Source organism: Tigriopus californicus, chromosome 7 (assembly GCF_007210705.1).
Source record: "Tigriopus californicus strain San Diego chromosome 7, Tcal_SD_v2.1, whole genome shotgun sequence".
Classification (NCBI taxonomy): Eukaryota; Metazoa; Arthropoda; class Copepoda; order Harpacticoida; family Harpacticidae; genus Tigriopus; species Tigriopus californicus.
Genome location: NC_081446.1, coordinates 14576992 through 14595877, shown reverse-complemented (window position 1 = coordinate 14595877; position 18886 = coordinate 14576992). Strand labels below are relative to the sequence as shown.

General features: G+C 40.3%; 1 protein-coding gene across 1 annotated transcript; it reads right to left on the bottom strand.

Moving 5' to 3' along the window:
* Positions 1 to 159: 159 nt before the first annotated feature.
* Positions 160 to 18057, bottom strand: LOC131883901 (putative neuropeptide Y receptor 11; the record flags this gene model as incomplete). The annotated part of the gene is given in 7 exon segments (XM_059231507.1): positions 160 to 1108; positions 2024 to 2342; positions 4175 to 4333; positions 7846 to 7922; positions 11153 to 11554; positions 11902 to 12249; positions 17971 to 18057. Coding segments are annotated over 6 exon segments (1431 nt in total). The 3' UTR covers positions 160 to 901.
* Positions 18058 to 18886: the final 829 nt, after the last annotated feature.

Sequence of the window (18886 nt, the reverse complement as noted above, 5' to 3'; positions counted from 1 at the left end):
GGCCGTCCAACCATGTCCGGGTGTGAACAAGGTGGTCTTTCTTATGATTCGTGATTGCATATTAGGGAGAGACGTTGGTCCTCACTGCCTAGATTCGTGTCGGAGTATGTGATTCTATCATGAGTGCGAGACATGTACCACGAAATAAGACTCAAAAGGTTGAATGAGAAAGAGGAGGTGTCTTTATTCATCAATCATGTCAATAATCTGGGCTCAGAATGATCACTGACATGACACATCCGACCTTTTGTCCTTTCGTGAGAGGCCTTTCCTTGATTCTCGTTTTTTGCTTTTTATACCTAATAAAATCTGACAAGGCAGGGGACAGAGAATGGGATGTTTGAGGCTGGAAAGAACATTGTCTAACAAGAATAAGGGAAATGTTTACTTCGTTCATTCATGCGTTGCCATTCCGCTCATAAGTTCGGGTTGAAAACAAAAATTAATATTTGCTATATTATCAAATCTGTACCAGTTAGCAATATCACACTCTCCAATTCGTTGGTTTGCATTGGGGCAGTCATTATATCTTGAATTCATAGTATGGTAATAAAAGCCATAGGATGTAAATGGAGATTTCCCCTAGGCAATTGAAAGAGGAGTGAGCTGAAAGAGGCAAGGTCATCCAATTTCAGCGCCCTCTGTTGGCAATTGCCCAGAAATGTCGGTCAGCTTATGGCTTGGCGCACAGCTGTGTTAAAACCGGCGTAGCGAGGGTCAGGGTGGCTAAGTATTAAAAAATAAACGGGAGGTAGATTCTGGAAATGCCAATCAATTTCCAGCAATGTTCCACTCGCTGTTGGCTCTAACCCATTCAGGTATGCGTTCGCCGAGGAAGTGGTAGATGATGATAACGATGATGACGAAGGGACAATCATTCGATTATGGCCTGGCCTGCATTTCATAATCTGGTTTCCGTGCCCTTGTTCGACCCTCTTCGATATCGTTTGGCGTGAATCTCGTCCACAGATTTGGGCGGTAAAAGTTGGACGAGCTGAGTGGATGTCACGTTCAAAGACTTGATTCTGCCGGGGCTGTCGATGATTTCCGTATTTTTGGGAGTGTTCATCCCGCTTTCGGTGACAAGGCTTTTCGTGGCCCGGTTTTCCTGCAATCAGTGAATGGAAGCGAGGGTTTCAAATTTGCTTCAGCGAGGATTAAATGATGATAATGGCTGCTCCTGCCAAACTTTGTTCCGAATTGAAACTCCTCGACTAAGATCCAGTGAGTAACTTAATTCTAGTAAGACACTCAACCCAAACCCATAATCATGGCAATTTGATGCCTTGAAATAGTTTTTTTTTTGATGGGAGTGATAAAATATCATCACTTACATATCGAACTTGACGTGTCCTTAATTACAATAATATCTAACTGTCTCCAAAGTTTGAAGATAAAGCGCTTTGAAATTTACTGAATGGCTGACAAGTGATTGAAGGATTTGCGAAAAAGCCAAAATATCATGAAGTAGAGGTGAACCAAAACCTTTCAGCATCCCCAAGTTGCAAGTCTAATGGCAAAATCATATTCACGATATTCATCAAAGTATTCGTATCTTAAGATTTGATTTAATGTGAGCATTTTACAAGCCTGACTTTTGTCATTTTACAAGAAATATTTCAAATCTCTTGGCGTGATCAAATTGAAAACATGGTCGAGAAAACTGAGTATTCTGGCTCTAAATGCATTTTAGATTGCTAAAAGCATTGGATGCATAGTTTGATCAATCATCATCGTTGATTAATATGCAATAAAGGCCGGCAATAAAACAAAAGCGTTTGTTGGTCTCCCAAAGTAAGATAATTTTTTTTAGATTAGATTCTCAAATGTGTTTTCGTCGACCCTAGCCATCAATATGATTAAACCATATTGCTTCCCCCGTTTTTTGGGAAAGGAAAGGGAACGGAAAGATAACATTCATGGTGGCCAAACAAAAGAAATGCCTCTTTTTCCATGCATTTCAATTTATCCCAAGCACTAAAGTAGCCAGCGAGCATGTGTACATCATCATACGTCTATTTACCTTGTAAAGGCGCCTAAATGCGAGGCAATTGGCTTGAACGCTGCTCATAATACCCTTGAGAGCCGCCTTGAAGTTATCGTTCAGGAGTGTATACAAAATGGGATTGGCCACGGAACTTCCCAATCCAAAGAGGAGCGACAGGGTGTATCCAACCATGGCGTAGCTATCGCGTTCTGGCAAAAGGCCCCTGAAGAAATCATAGATGAAGCAATAGACCACCAACGGGGTCCAGCAGCAGAAGAAAGTAATCGTGATACTGGCCATCAAGATGGTGGTTCGCCTCCGACGTGCATTCGCCACTTCGTTCTGACTGGGAGGTCTGTAGAGGGTAATGGAAACAAACAAACCAGATAATTGATGTCATGTACTTGTATCGCCCATCAGGATTGAACCACGAGAAACGAACAGCCCCGACACATCACACATAAGGGAACAGCAACCCTAATGGATCGTTTTCCGTTTCCAGACCATCGACATCGCTCCCGCATAGCACCAAGATCAAGGTCCAGATCAATGGTCAATGATTAGGCCCTCCAAAGAAGGCAGGAAAAGGGGGCCCTAGGCCAGAGTGGCCAAAAGGCTGTTTGTGTATTGATTATATATGGCGAGAAACCCCCATCCCTTATGGCGATTTCTGTTCAAACATGCAATCAACACGAGGTCAGATCCTGCTTGGTTTAAGGATCTTGACGCTCAACGTTCCAAAGAATGGAGTATTCTGTGCTTTTCGAGCAATAGAAAATCGAAAAAATGTACAGAGTCTACTTCAAATGCAAGATGAAACCGCCTGTCTTCTTCTCAATGCCCCTGATTATTCCTTTAACAACTTTTAGCACATTTCTGGCCTCAGATTTGGTATGTTAAAAATCGTAACAAAAATTCTAATAAAAAAAAATCATAATAAAAAAACAAAAAGTATCAAGATTAGTGATCCATTTTGGAACAGATTTGGTTTGTTAAAGTTCCTAGGCGAGAACAAAGACAATAAGCCGTCAATCTTACTCGATGGAAGAGTAAGCTCATTTTTTTGCCTTGAATTATATAGTAGAAATTACCAACGATCCACAAGAAGGTTGGCACAAATTAAATCATAATCATATTTCGGTGAATGAATTTGACTTTTTCTTTTTTGACAGCAATCATTGTTCAAAATGATGAAACATGTTCTTTTTTTATTTGGAATGGATTTGGCACCCCAATCCAAACGTGATCAAATCGTCAATGCCAAGCGGAACAAACGTTTTAGTCAGAGTGTATGCCAATAATTTGAAACAAGAGCAGTCCCACTGGAATGGTCATCCGGAAGCAATTTACGGGCTTGGATGGAAATTAGTCTAAAGTTGCTATGGTTTGTTTCCCACGGTTCAAAAGCCCGAGAAAGAAATGAAGGTGGATGAGCTCGTTCACGTTTTGGATACTGCTTGCCTTAACATTCTTGCGGGTGGTTCCCTCTTTCAATAGGATATCATCCACTCCTCGAATATGAAAACGATGATTCTTGAAGCCTATGTAGAACATGTTTTACATTCCCCTGGAGTCATTTTTATGAGCCCAAGAATGAGGCGATCCGAGCGACATTGAGTTGGTTGGGCCTAGCGTCCTTCATTCATCTCTCCCGTAGCCATTCAATGGGGGAAAAATGATCAAATGGGCGAGATATGGGACTTTGTTCAATGCATATTGAATTCGCCAGTCAAATAGAGTGTTCATAATTGTTGGAAATGTATGGGCAAGTAGAAAAATGGAACGTGATCAAAGTCGACTTTTCACCCATTTCTTTGAGATGAAAAGGGCCTTTGTCTTTGGTCGTTACCACGGAAAATGGCTGCCGATGTTACGAGCAGTTCGGGATATAAAAGCTGAATAGAGTAGGCTTGTCCTAATGAGCCTGGAGACCGAGTTTTCTATGACTGGTGAGGCGTAAAGAGCCAAAAGCTAAAGCCAACGAACTACTATTCAACCACCACTGCGTTACACTTACACTCTCGTCCGTTCCTACGAGAGAATGGTAGAGACAGACAAGTGTTGCGGAGCATAAAAAAATGTGCCTCTTTATGACCCATTCAGAACTGGCGAGATTCATTAATATGGAGTTTTCATTAGTCCCTGCCTTTCTTTGCCCGAACGTAATGGTCCTCTGTAATGGTTTACCTTTTCTTAAGGCGGTAGTAGATGAGAGAGTATAGGAACACCACCACAATCAGGGTGAGCAAAAAGTGAAAGGTACTCGAGACCAAGGTGTATTGAACTCGGGATTCGCCTTCCCAGTTGATATCGCAGAAGAACGTATTCCTCAGAACCGGAAAGTGCCTGCAAAAAAAAACACAGTTCAAAGTTGGTTGGGCCTAATTCGATAATCCACTCATTCTCAAGCCACTCGGTGACTTGATGTTTCATGTCAAAATAGTCGGGCTTGAGGAGGCATAGCAAATCTCTTGCGATGGTTAGGGGGAAAAAAATGCTAGCTCCCCAAGGACTGAAACTCTCATGATTGGGGTGTCAAAAACTTGCTTATCCAAAATCGTGATCTTGGAACTGATATCAACCAAAGTGCCTGAAGAACTCCTCGTATCAACCTACTACATATAACGGATTGAACCTTGACATGACCTCAAACGGCAATTTCGCCCGTTAAATGAACTAGGGTGAAACAATTAACCCTAATTGGAATTTTTCGTAACTGGCTAAACAAATAGTTCGTTCTTTGATATTTAGTATCCTAGCTGTGCATTAATAAGGGTACCATGACCACAAAGTCTCGCATTCATTTCCTGTTTTCATGAAGGGTTGGCAACGAAACGCATTTTCTGTGTTGTTGGACTTGTTACGACATCAAAGTCCGTTTACTCAAGCAAGTAGATTCATGGGTCTTCAGGGATCACCTTCATTTGGAAAGAATCCAATGGAAAGTCCAGGAGCACAACATTTACCACTTAATTACGAATTTGAGCAAACGTTTTATTTGCGTGGCAAGACAATTATTTTTATTTCCTGTCTGTTTCGTCTATGTACGACGTGTAAGTTTGTGATAGAGATCTCCATTATGGCAACAAATTTGTTTGTGGGAGTCCGGTGGGTGAAATAGGGACCAATCAAGATTATTCTCTTTGGAGGGCAATCTTCCAATTGATTAAATCCTTTCTTGCATATTCTTCAGCAAGTTTGGCAAAGGCTCAAAATCAGTGAGTGTATGCAAAATGGATGCGACACTCTCAAGGAATAGATCATGTGTTACGAAATATTGCCAGAAACTTCCAGGGATATTCCCAAGAGCCAGGTTTCCACGGAAGTTCCACTTTCATTTCATTTTATGGTATGACGAAATATCAATGATGAATGAAAGAATAAGAAAATGGCATTAAATAACCTTTTCGAAAAAGCGATAACATTCATTGTCCAGATCAGTCAAAATGTTCGGCAAAATGGGCCTGATTCAAAATGTTCATGTTTCTATAAGAAGAGTTAGATTCAAACCGAGAGAACCTTCTCGTTTTAAAAACCTGCTCTATCAACTCTGCCAATGTCAATTTTTAGTTGGCATAAATTGAAAAAAATATTCTTATTATGACATGATTTTCAATTAGCTCATAAAGTTCTCACTTTTTGGACGTTTCGCCTCTAAGGCTAAAAAAAATATTTATTGATTTCCCTTTTATACCCTGAAAAATGAAGAAAATGATTATGCCGCAAGCCCTTTTAAGATAATGTCTTTTTGGCATTCAAAAACAAATTACTTCAAATCGCGGCGAAACGTTGAATTAATTTGTTTCAAAACATTGCAAACTACTTTTGTTCAAAGCGGGCAAAAAGTTTTTTTTTTGTACCATTAGCACACTTGACGTGTGTGCTAATCTGTCTGTCTGACACAATGTAGGTAAGATATAAGGTATGCTATAATCATTCAGTACAGTAGAGTGTTTATATCGTATAAATACACACCCTTTTTTGATGTTCTTAAGCAGTCTTTTTTACCGTGATCTGTTGCTCTTTCATTCTTTTAGTTACGATTCGGTTAAACAAAAAACAAAGAGCAAAGTCAATTTATTTATCATTTTTCTGCTTTTCTCTTTGCATCTTTGCCTGTTTGTTGCATTTCAACATACATTTTTGCCAATGTTAACTGAATTCTTTGAAAAGATGATTTGATGACATTGGACATTTTGAGTTGTTTTCATGTCATGAAAAGTAGTGGAAATAACTTTCTTGCTTTGAGACAAATTGAATGTAGGCATCATTTTTTAGGTATATGAGCTCAGATACAAGAGCGGCGTTTTGTGCCTTGTGACGGTGGAAATTGAACTCTTTCAGCTCATACAACTCAGTATCTGCTTAAAAGATGATGGTTGAACAAGAACTTAGTGAGTAACTAGTTAAAATGTGTTCCCATATTCAGAAAAAATCTTTTGAGTTTTCTTTCTTCATCAATTATTGCAAATTATGAAAAATATGCAATACGACACGTAAGCTTTTATTCTGAGCTTAAACATACTATGCAATGAAATAAACGCTTGTGAACTAAACAAATGCCAATACGTTTGAATATTTCCTTCGAACTAAATAACCTTTTTAGGCACTATGTTTTTATATCGCTGAGGAGGGAATTAAATCCATCTAAGTGGTACAAAAGCCTACAAATTCTAGCACTCTGTGAAAAAATGAGGGCATAGACTAGGACCCTATTGAATTGCATTACACATCCTTTCCACCAATGGCTTGCATTGTCCATTGAGGCCTTAATCGTGAACATAGAAAAGTTTCCAAAATTTTTCACTTTAACTCAACAAAGTAGTCTTGAATTTCCTTTGGCCCCATAAATATATACCGGGTGCGTCACATTATCGTCTCCACTTGTTTGTGGCCCCAATAACCGCGTCAATGAGAGATCTGGTTATTTTATCTTTTTCAGAATTATATTTGATGTGATCATAACTCTAAATCTAAAAAAATAGACAAAACAGGGTCTTAAACATGGAAGAACTGCTAGACAGAGTTGTGGTCAAGCATGCCAAACGTGAGACCGCCATTTAAATGGTACCGCCATTAACATTGTCAATAAGTTTGGCACCCACCGTACCACAGTTTACAACATTAATAACTCCATGCCGCCACCAGGCATTCTCCAGTTCCAGGCCTACCTGGCAAATGGGTACTTAAAGAAGATTTTCGCCAACTTTGGCCCCAGACTCAAACCCTACGTGGTTGTCAAAGGGGGGTGTATTTGACAAGTGTAATTGTTGAATGTATGCCTGCCAACTTTGATTTTATGGATCAAGCTCTCCGACTCATTATGAACGAGTTCTACTTCATTAAGTCCATTAAAATCAATATGTAGATGATAATATGGCGCACCCGGTATTCACCTATCTAACTTCCGATTCAGATGTTTGAGGGCACCAGAACGGGTACACGTGCTTTAACTTTCAGGGAAGAAAACTCGTCGACTGGATTGAGACAGAAAAAAGGCCAAACCTTTCTCTTTCTGTTATCCCGCTCAAACTGAGAGTCCACTTTTGAAGTGGTACATACCGTACTTAAGGCAAGAACAAGCTAGAGAAGGAAATCAAGCCTTGATATTCTCTCTCCTAAACAGATGGCATATGACAAGATTATTCAATTGAAAGATAAGTAACTTCAACCAAGTTTTAGACGAGCTCGGGGAAAGGTTGGAGACAAACTTGCTTCTATCCCCACGACATCACGTTGAGAACTTCCCGAGGAATCTGAAGTAAACGGGAACTTTGCATGCCTCTCCCACCACAAAAACCAGGCCACACATTTTGGTACACTGTTCCAAGTTATGTTAGTCTCAATTGAAAGCTTACCACATACGAGTCTTGAAAAAGATTGGCGAGACGAAGCACGAGCTGACAATCACCAACAAGAACGAGTACAAGAAGCCCTGGAAGGAAGATTGAAAGGAACTAGTTACAAGTATTGTAAATGGAGAGTAAGAATAGAAGAAGGATGAGGGTTGGGATCTCATCCTGAGATGATGAAGTTAGCGGCTTAAGCCTTATTTCACTCATGTTCGCGGGAAAAGACCTTCGGTTAGGAAACTAATTTGCATAGTTTTTCCCCTCCGCGAGAAAATAGAAAGCCGGGGCAAAAAGTTTGCTCCTAAATCCCGGACTCTGAGCTTATTTCGTTTTTCTTCTACCAGGAAATCTATGGGAACAAGGACGAGTGGGAAAAAAGTTTGAGCCTCCCCACTTCTTCTTCTCCTGACATTCAAAATTGCCATGTCCTACGAGAAGGACCTCGTACACAGTGGACAACAAATCTAAAGAGTCAGCACTTCCATCCGAGCGATTGAGGAAATACTAATATTTGTACTCATAAAAAGTCTGCATTTTTCGAAAGAGGAATTCTGCCTTTTCTCCGTCTAAAAATATGCGAGTTTTTGCATAGAAAGCGAGTCGTGCCTTTTAGATCTTTGGTTGAGAAGTGGGAAAAATTGCAAGATGCCCTGTATGAAAAAGTTTAGACGCGACACATCTTACACCAATATGAGGAGCACTCAAATCGTTTTGGTCGAGGAAGAAGGATTTAAGGACCAAATGCATCCCCCCCTAGTAACACAGACAAAAACAAAATCCTTCAACATCATCAGTACGAATTACTTTACCGTCGAATGTAATGATACAAGTGTACCTCGCGTACTTAGGCCGTATGTGGACTCAGAGTTCCAATCAAGCTGGAAATTGATACTTTGTTTCTTAGAAGTATCACGCCGTATCAACGTTTTATGGGGTTGATTCCAGCAGCTCTGAGTCATACCAATTTAGATGAACAGGGACCCAAATATCAAAGGTGGATTAACTACGTAAAAGACAGCCACACAGCAAGTACACGAAATTTCATTACGATCGTATCACAACCGGATGAGTGGTTTGATACCATGAGAATCAAGTCATCTTCTCCCATTAATCTCCATTCTTCTCAGGATAAGTTCTTGAGGTACTGTTGGAAATAACTGGTAGACAGCGAGCTTCAAATTTCGCAGAGGCTGTTGAATGGACCCACCCTCAACCTTAATAAACGATCTACTTTTTGTGCCCTCTCAGCATTGTCCACGACCATAAAAAGTGCATCTGAAGCGAACTGCAATTGTCCATTGGGAGCGACGACGATCCCTTCAGTGTCACCAGGGTTGCTTAGGAAGAAATCTCTCATTTCTCCCAAGTGGTTTTGCTCACTTGCAACTTAGACAGCACCACCAAGTTCCTCTCCCGACTTTTTCTGGAAAGGGATCTAAAGAGTTGTCGGCACGATGAAGAAAAATAAGACGAAATATGGAGCATCTTCGCCATGTTTGGTACTTTTCTGGAGGGAGAGTCACGAGTAAGAAGATATATCGGATCTCTCTCACCTTCTCGCTCTTGCCAGAATTATGACTGTTCGTTTCAGGGAGGTACAGGTTCAGGAAAAAGGGACTGAGGTGAAACGTGCGTGAACAGCGACAAAAAATAAGCTCGCTTGGAACTCTGGCGATGAAATTGGAACGCCCATTGAAACGGGGTTCCCAGTCATGATTGTGGGTAAACAAAATAATTGGGACAGGTCTAAAAGGGATTCAAGGGATTTGATCCGATGGGCAGAATTTCAGTTTTGCCTTAATGTTTCAAAAATAAATGATATGGTCATTATTGAATTATTAGTAATTGACATAAATGAATATTTAGCCCACCTGGACATTTTCGTATGTTCGATAGTCCTATATCCCGGTCAATCATATTCATTCTTTATTCCCAGCCCTTGGCGAACCGTGTTGGACTCAGCCTTCAAGAGAAGCATGACCTTAGGCCAAGGTTAACCCAAAAGGGTCAGGGAAGTAATTGGTATTATTTTGTCGTGCCTTGAAGGTGAGCCTCGATATTTTGAGACGTTGAGAAGAGGCCCTCTTTCGTGTTAAGGAAAAAAAAAGCCAAAACAACGTTCAATCGAAGTGCACAAGTTTGGCCAACCTTTAAGTGATGAATGCCGTAACATTTGATGGGAACAGGCAAGCAAGACATTCCCATTCAGTTTTAGCGTGGCACCAAATAGATTGATTGGCACTACTTTTCTAGCTTCATTGAACACGAGATGCTCTACATGATCTCCCGGTCCACTTGTTAATCCTTCTTCATCCAAAGTCAACTCAAAGGAAGCATGGTAAAATACCTAAACAAATATCATGTCCAACTCCTCCGACATTGATAATGAACTTCGTTTACAATACTTCAATCGATGGAACTACTCACCTTCCTTGGGGAGGGTTTTGGGATTCAGAGGATCTAACCCATGTGTCGTTTGAGTATGTTAACGACGCAGAGGCATTACTGTTTTTTTCTTCTTTTTGTTTTGGTTTTTCACGGGCTACAGGGAATGTAATCCCCAGTACTATTAAAATGAAAGGTTATAATAAAACTTCACACGCTTCATCTTGCTGCAATCCCAAAAGGAAGGTTACTCGTGACTTTGGCTGAGAAAAAGGCGTTCCAGATTTTGGTTTATTTCATAGCCCTAGCTGAGCCCATTTTGGCAAGATTTACGACCCAACCCATTCTAAGTCAATTTAGGTCCTATAAGTCGCATTTTCTTTTGTTTTTGTTTCCCTTTCGTATTGCATGTACTCAGTGCAAGCGAGCTGCTCAGCCACAAGAGGAATGTCAAGAGAACAAATGAGAGGCGATTTCCGCCAAATGTGAATGGGCCCTTGGAATGTGACAGTACAGGGGTTGGCGAACTTTTGCCTGGGTATCATACAAAGAAAAGAGGTAAGACCCATTACAACATCATCTGACTTGGACGAGAAAAACACGGTTTTGCTGTGCTGTTTACTAACGTCATTGAATATTTTGGGAACTAGTACAAAAAGACGAAAGAGCCGAGTTTGATGGGCTCTATAGGGACTTCAAGCTAGACGTTTTATGACAGTGTTGTCAACTTCAATGGATATGGGGTAATCTGGCACCCGCCACCCTTGAGACCATCTCTTATTGTTTATGCTACATAAAAGGCCATGTCTCAAAAGGCAGTCATTATGAATTCAAACACTTTCAAGGTAACTCAGATCATGTCTCCTCACATAAAAGTTGCACTAGCCTTTCCAAACGTTTTAGGTGTGGGAAAAGGCCATTTGCTCACCTGGTTGGCTGTCATCTGTGATTTTAATGGCTGGACAATGTACCGGAATCGATCGCAAGCGATGGCTCCAATGCAAAACGAAGACATGAAGATGGGAAAATCTTGACCCGATTTGACGAACTTGCATATGTACTCCGTGTTCCCACCTAAAGGCCAATGACCTTCCAAAGTGTACCACAAAGTTAAGGGCGAGGTGAAGATGCAAAGAAAAAGATCCGAGATGGCCAAGGCCACAATAAACGAGTTCCGAGGGTCCACGCGCAACTTCCGCGTGAACAGGATCACCGTGATGGTGGTGAGATTGAAGACCAGTCCCATTGAGACCACTGGCAGGTAGAGAGCCAAAAGGAAGTAGTAGACCCAACTGGGAACGGCCATGTGATATTGGATGTCCCGAACTTGCTGAAATTACATTTTTCCCTGGATAAATGAGATCTATTAGGAACTCGTATATACCTAGGGACATGAAAGCAGCCTGACCAATCTGTTCTACGGTATTATCTACTGGCTCTCAAAGATAGATGAGGTTTGGACCTCAGAGAGGGAACATGAGAGGGACTCCTTTCATTTATACGAGGTCGAGACTCGCAACGAAATAAGTACTTTGAGCAAAAAGGCTAACGAGGACCCATGACAAAAGTCAACGTAAATTAATGAATCGGAGGGTTCGTCACCAGAGAGATCTGGTTCTCTATAAGGACTTATTTGAGTAATAGAATTAACGAATGGGTGGGAGATGGAACATTTACCTGGAACACACTATCCAACTTCTCATAACGGAAGCTTCCATTCTTAAACACGATTCGCCATCCATCAATGTCTTCAGGGTAGGAAGTCAAGTTGAGCAACTTGAAGATATTGAACCCCTCAGGGACACTCAAGATCCCAACCGGGTCCTCCATGCCCAATCCTGGCTCCATGAAAACCACAATCTTGCCCAAAGGGTCCAGGTACACATTCTCATTGCTGACCTGGGTCTGATTGCTTAGACTGTTGAACACTTCTTCTAAAAGCATTTTGACCCGGGTTTTCGATCGTTTTTTTCGTCTCACGCAATGAATCGAGGCGTCGATCGTGTCCGGAAAAAGGAGTCAGATCTGCGGGATAGCAAAAAGAAAAGAGAGACGTCAATCAAGTGCCGATTCAGAATGGTTGTCCAATTAATAATTAGTTACCACAGCCGTTCGAGGTTGGAAAGACGAAGGCTGTATTCTCTACTACAGTATATATGAAAGAGACATTCACTCGTTGGAATAGGGGCACCTATACCATGTTCTCAATGCGGAACGAAGAAAATATGAACACAATGCAGCTCCTTGAGGATCTGATTAATAACAGTATTTATTTGAACCCAAATATGCTTGCAACTATTGTACATTAGTGCGTCATTTTATGCCTCTCTAAATACTTTGTAAACATGTTTTTGAGCATAATTTTTCATTAGCTAATCCACAGGGCATTGCGAAAATAATAGACTAGTTTGTAGTGTAATTTCCCTAGCTAGAAAGATTCTCAGTACTTACTATCCGTTTTCAGTCATATAGTGAGGTTTGAGAAAGCATAACATAGAAGCATCGAGGAAGCAAAGGGTTCATTTGTTTCAAAATTGTTCGATCTAAACCCCCTAGTGATTTCTTCCATTTTCTAGACGTTTATACTTAGATATAATACAAAAACTAAGCTATATGAGCAGGATTTAAGTCAGACTTAGACAGGTTTTTGACCAAAATTCCTCATCTACCCTACGTTCAAGGGCCAGCCATATTCATTAACTCTAAGTTGTTGGTGGATCAAATATTACATGAAGTTAAGTAAATGATTATGTTTTCGTCTTGAACTCCAAGGCAACACATTCCCAGTAGCGCTAAGGAAGTCCGCAAAAATATAAATGGATAAATAAAATGAAGTATAAACGTTTTTCATCTACGTAGAAATGCGGGATATTTCATTCCCAGTAACGGGCAGGAAGGGATAGACAATTGAAAATATTTCACAATTACGTGAATCATAATGATGGCAAATCTTATATTCAAGGGCTGGCCAGATCCGCCAATTCGTTGGTTATGTACGTAAAAATAAAGCCAAGTAAAATATATCAGTTTTTCGTCTTGAAAAGCTGGGAATTCCGTAAAAAAATCCAAATTATGCCAACGAACTTCAGGGGGTCCATTCCTTTTGAAACACCCTATGGTGCACGTACACTACTTTGATTTCTCATTTTCTTACATATTCAAGGATCAACAAAACACTTCCTTTCAGGGAAAAGTCTCACTATTACAGATTCTTGCCTCTTGGCAAGCCCCCTGGGTTGATTTCACACCAGGATGCCATTTCTTTCCAAGGCCTGAATTGCTTGGTTAATACTCGTATCACATGCTTAACCGTTGGTGTTGCCCTTGAACCAAACACTTATGTGAGAGGTCGTAGATGTTGAATAGATGGAGTTTGTTGAACATATTGTAATGTTTTACTGGTAACACATTTTCACATTCCTTTTTGGAATGATTGGAATGAACGTGATATATGTTGTTATCTTTTAGGTGGCCTTCTCTTGTAGGCTGTGTTTTTTAGCCAATTACTCTTGGCATTATCAAATTACTACTCCAATTATTATCAACAGGCACAATTTACAAGCAAGCTTTGGCCTTCTACATGTCTCAGATATATTGGACCGAACAATGCAACGTTGGAGCAATTGTGAAAGCAAGCAAGCCCAAACGTATTTCCAATGAATATTGGACAACGTTACCTTTTCGAGAAGGCATGATTCGATCAATTGAAATGAAAGTGTATTCAATAATGAGACACATGTATGAATTTTGACGGCACTTGTATTGATCATAGCATTAATCTCCCTTGTAAGATTGGAGCCCTTATAAAACATAAAACAAAATGTTTCATAAGGCATCAGTGGGTCCTAACTCAAAATTCTATTGATCCAGATTCCCAACTTGCACATTTATTAGGAAGTACATTATTGGCCTTTAATTAAGAAAAAATATTTTCAGGGCGTTTTATGGTTTTCAATCATTTTCCATTACAGAGGATGGTACAGTAACAAGCCTCCTCAGTCACTCCAAAGGTTGTGGACAATCCTCAAACATCCTTGTTGTATATCTTTAGACTTTACATTGTTCTAATTCAGCCGCTGATCGAGACACGAGGCCTTTTTTCATCAAAGGCAACAATCGCAAGGAAACGTTCTTGGGACAATAAACGATTTGGAAGTCGGGGAAATGAGTTTCGTCATGTTCCCCTTACACGGAACTCTCGAAGAAACTTCGATCCATCACAGTTTTCCTCATATATGAACAGTTCCTCTTGTGCTTACTACTCGTCCCTCGACTCACTCCCAAATATATTGTACTCAATACTGAAAGAAGCCAAGACCCCCCTCCTCCCTCCTCCACAACAAATATGATTTATAACAAACATTTCTGATTAGCGTCCTTGAGAGTAAGCTCCTATTTGGATTAAGTCTCTCGAGTCCCTGATAATAGTTACATTTGAATCTCCAATCAACCGGAGATTCAATGCGAGAATATTTGCAAATCCGCTTGCCACGTGTGCAAGGTCTTGAAGGCCAAATTGGAAACCTTTTCGTCTCTTTCCTCCAATATCAGAGTTCTATCGTCATGCGTAATCTTCGGCAATGATAACAAATGAATGAGTTGGTTCGATTTCGACATTCCGACATCCTAATTTTCAAAGATATTGGGCTTGATTGGGTCAAAGATTCATAACGAAATTAAAATGCAGTTGAACATCTAAGTTATTTCTAAACTGGTCTTTAAAATCGCTGCTTAGGGGTTAAAATGAAAAGAAAAATGTCCAAAACTAGTAATATCCCAATTCATAGAGCAGACTTGCAAAGGGTTGTGGTGTTTACCAGGAAGGCAAGAACAATTAAAATAAAATGAAAGGAAATTCCCAATAAAATGTTTCGAAGCCCTATATTTGTGAACACAATGTTGTATTATCTGCCATTTTTACCACAAATTACAGTTTTACTGTCTATCTGCACCATCTTAACAGGCAGGAAACATTCAATTTACTCGCTTATATTTCGTCAATCTTTCAGCCTTTTTGTCACTCAAAATGGGACTGATCTTGGTTTTTTTTCTAGAAACCGCGTAAATTACAAGCATGAAACAGCAAACGGTCCTTGAAAAATTGGCTGCGTATTACATCCCACTTGATGTTTGCTAAACATGATGTCTAATGTCTCTGATCTTGACCAAAATATTAATAAATGTGCATTGACCCGTTAGGACATTAGCAGCATTCAAATGCAATTACATATCCCTGAAAGGGGTATTGTAGCATAAAAATATTTTTTTCTTCCCTTAATTGTCTATTTAAAACTAGCGCAATATTGCTTTTGGGGGAAGGAGGAAAGACTAATGACTCGGTTGAAAAGCCTAACTACTAACCATCTCTAATTATCTCTTTTACTCCCATTCAAACCTGGGAAAATGTTGTAGACAAAATATCCCAATAATTGAAGGGTCCTCTAGCCACAAATTGGAATTGAGAATCTGTCGAGAGAAAGTTCAAAAGCAACATTGCCCAGGTCTTGGAAGCAGATCCGCTTAAACGAGTCAACCGGATTCATCCACAACTTTAAGGAAATGACGTATTCGTACGAAAAGTAGGTGTAGTTTTATCATCTGCAAATCCAGGAGGAACAATCAAACGAACCAAGTATGTCCCTAACTTTCCTCAATTCCAACGAACACAAGTTTGTGGCCAAGATTTCTCAAGATGACAGACACAAAATGAAAGACAGTTTCCGGGAACTCTTTCAATTCTACATGGAACATGCTTTGCATTTATCGGTATCCAGGCGAAGGCAGATGATGGATCGATACACCGATCGGAGGAATGAATGGATATTTTCTTTTTTACTGCCTTTATGGATCGTGCAATGCCCATCCTTGGAATTTTGCGGTAAAAGGAGCCCGTGAGATGAAGGCCGTCTGCCCAATATTTTACTCCCATTTGGAAGCTGGAGGCGAAACACAACTTCAACGTGGTTAAGTGTACTTGAGATAAATGGGCTCCATTTAATCAACGTCGCCAATCCCCTTTCTTGTAAAAAAAGAATCAAACTCAAACCGTTTAAGGCAGAACATTTCATGGAATTACCTCCAAAAATAAGGGCTTCCAGATGGTATCACCATTTGGATGCTTTTAACACCAATTTTCTCCAACCATCCCCTCCTCAAGATTGTTTACCAAGATGCTTCCGAGCATTGAAAAACCCTCCACCCTCTCAATTTCGACCCAATATCTTGGTTGCATCCAATTTCGGATATTTTGAAACACACAAACATAAGTTCAACCCAGCCTCATCTGTTTCCTGTTTGATTGAACTGCAATATTTTGGGACGTGCTGCGTGTTCCCGAGTTTTCATATTACCATCAAACGGATGACAGACGAGGGGGCAAATTCGATCTAAATCAAGTGAGAAATGAATATTCTCCGAAAAACTGACATTTGGGCCATGTTTGACGAATAGTTAGTTGTCAGGGTTCAGCATCACTTTCGAGTGCAGTTGTTGATTGAAACAGCACTTGATTAACCGTTCAGACGAAACCTTTCAATCGGCTTCCTATTATCCTATTGTAAAACGCATTTCCTTATCATGATTACTTTCTTCGTGCCGTGCCTGTGAAGGGAATATTCCGACAAAAAGACAACTTTATAAGAAACTTTTCATTGGCGACCCTTAACCCAAAGGAGATTGTCCATGGAAAAGTCCTGGTTTTTTTTGCGGAACAGACGCTACCGCAGTAAAGTTGGTTGGTCTGGATGTTGTACTACATTTCTTTTGGTTTCAAGACCCTGCTGTACATCGTTCAAACATGAAGCATGGCCCGATTACTCTTCCTCGGCATATTTGTATTCAAAATTCCTCGGAGGAAGGAAACATAAATGTGCCTTCAGAACGAAAGCAAAAAGAAAGCCCATTCTTCTTCGTACGTTTGTCAACATTCTGAGCGCACTCGCGTTTAAATTTAGCTCGTTAGCGATTACTCATGTATTCCGACTGGAATCGATGTACCTTGTTTGGATTCAGAGTAATTAGTAAAAAGCTTGAAAGTGAGCCATGGGAGGACTAATCGCGACGTGTTGGGGGAAATGACCATGACAAATAGAACCATGAATGTCTAATAATGTTCACTAACGATATTGGAACTGACACACTGATGAGTAAAGAACCTTGAGCTGTCAGGAAATTAATTGGCTTATCCCTGACCAATCCCAATAAAAGCTCTGACGGCATTTCGCCAGACCAAACACCTTGACAAAAGAGGGTTCTTTGGACGAAAATCCATTTTTCAATGGACATCTTTCATCAACCCAAGGGGTTTGAATTCAAGAAGCCGAATTGTGCTTTCTCTGCAGTCTTCTGACCTCCTCAGATGATCATCTCATTTCTAATACTAATCGAATGACGAAAGAGCCAAGAACACTCTTAATATTAGAAAAGGACAAACATCTCCAGCCTTAGAGATGATAAACGATGCTAATAAACGTTCCAGCCACTAATGTACCATTGTCATACACTTGATGGGCCTGGGCTCGTTTTACTGCATTGTCGCACGATCCTCAAGAGGCGTGTTTTTTTCCCACGAATCCACTTCAACCAGCCATCTCGAACATAGGGAAGTTTCAAAAACAAGGACGATAAAAGTTGATGTGATTACTTACAACTTGGCTCCGACTGGTGAAAGCCAAGCTAAAGTTTCGTCCACCCTGCATGTTGTTCCAAGCGTCTTTGAGACCACAGCACTCCACTTGGATCACTTACCTTCTCGATTGCTTTAGTATTGACACTGGGACGTCAGTTCCACTCCAAGGCCTTCTTCCATTTCGTAGGATCAATCAACAATCAGTCCATGCAGTCTGAGCTGGTTTGACACCCACTCGCCGGTCTCGTCCTCATTCGACGACGAACTTAATTCAGCTGTCCTCCGTTATTTTTCCGCCCGTTTCTCTTAGCTTTAGCTGTTGTGAGGTACGCTTGTGAGCGAAGCTCGTTTTTCTCTTGCTCGGACTCTTGTTTATGCCTGGTTATGAAAACAGACCAAAATGATGTGGTTTTGCTGATAGAAGTTTGTTGACCATGTCCAAACAATCGAGGAATTAGACATCGAGTTAGACTACACATTTTATAAAAAATGTTGGTAATATTATGCATGCTTTGTATGCAGAATGACATGATAACGTGTTCGGTTAGTAATGTCCCTTAGAGTTACAAGTTTGGGCTACCAGGTCAATATACCTGTTTTTTGTAGTTTTTATCACGTACATTCGTTTTACAATAATCGGAATTCCATAATGAAACAGACAAATATGTACAAAAATAACTTCTATCTACGTGAAAGCGAGCAAAATAAGTGCATTTCTAAAGTAAGGTCCATTGTTGTATACAGAGTGGACCAAATTTGAACAAAATATTGGCTGAAAATGTATATGCTCAAAACATTTTGGCAAATAAATATTAGCAGCAAAGTATGCTTACCCTCGTGGTAATAGAGGGTTGGGACAATCATTTGTTGCCATTCATGCATGCATGTCGGACTTGCATAGCTTCCTTACATTTCTGATATTTTGGTCCAAACATCGAATTTGTTTTGCTTGAATTATTTCCTTTCAGTGCTTGAACGCTCAAATAACTCACGAAATCGAAAAGAAAGTATCTCAAAACTGTGTCTAGATGAATG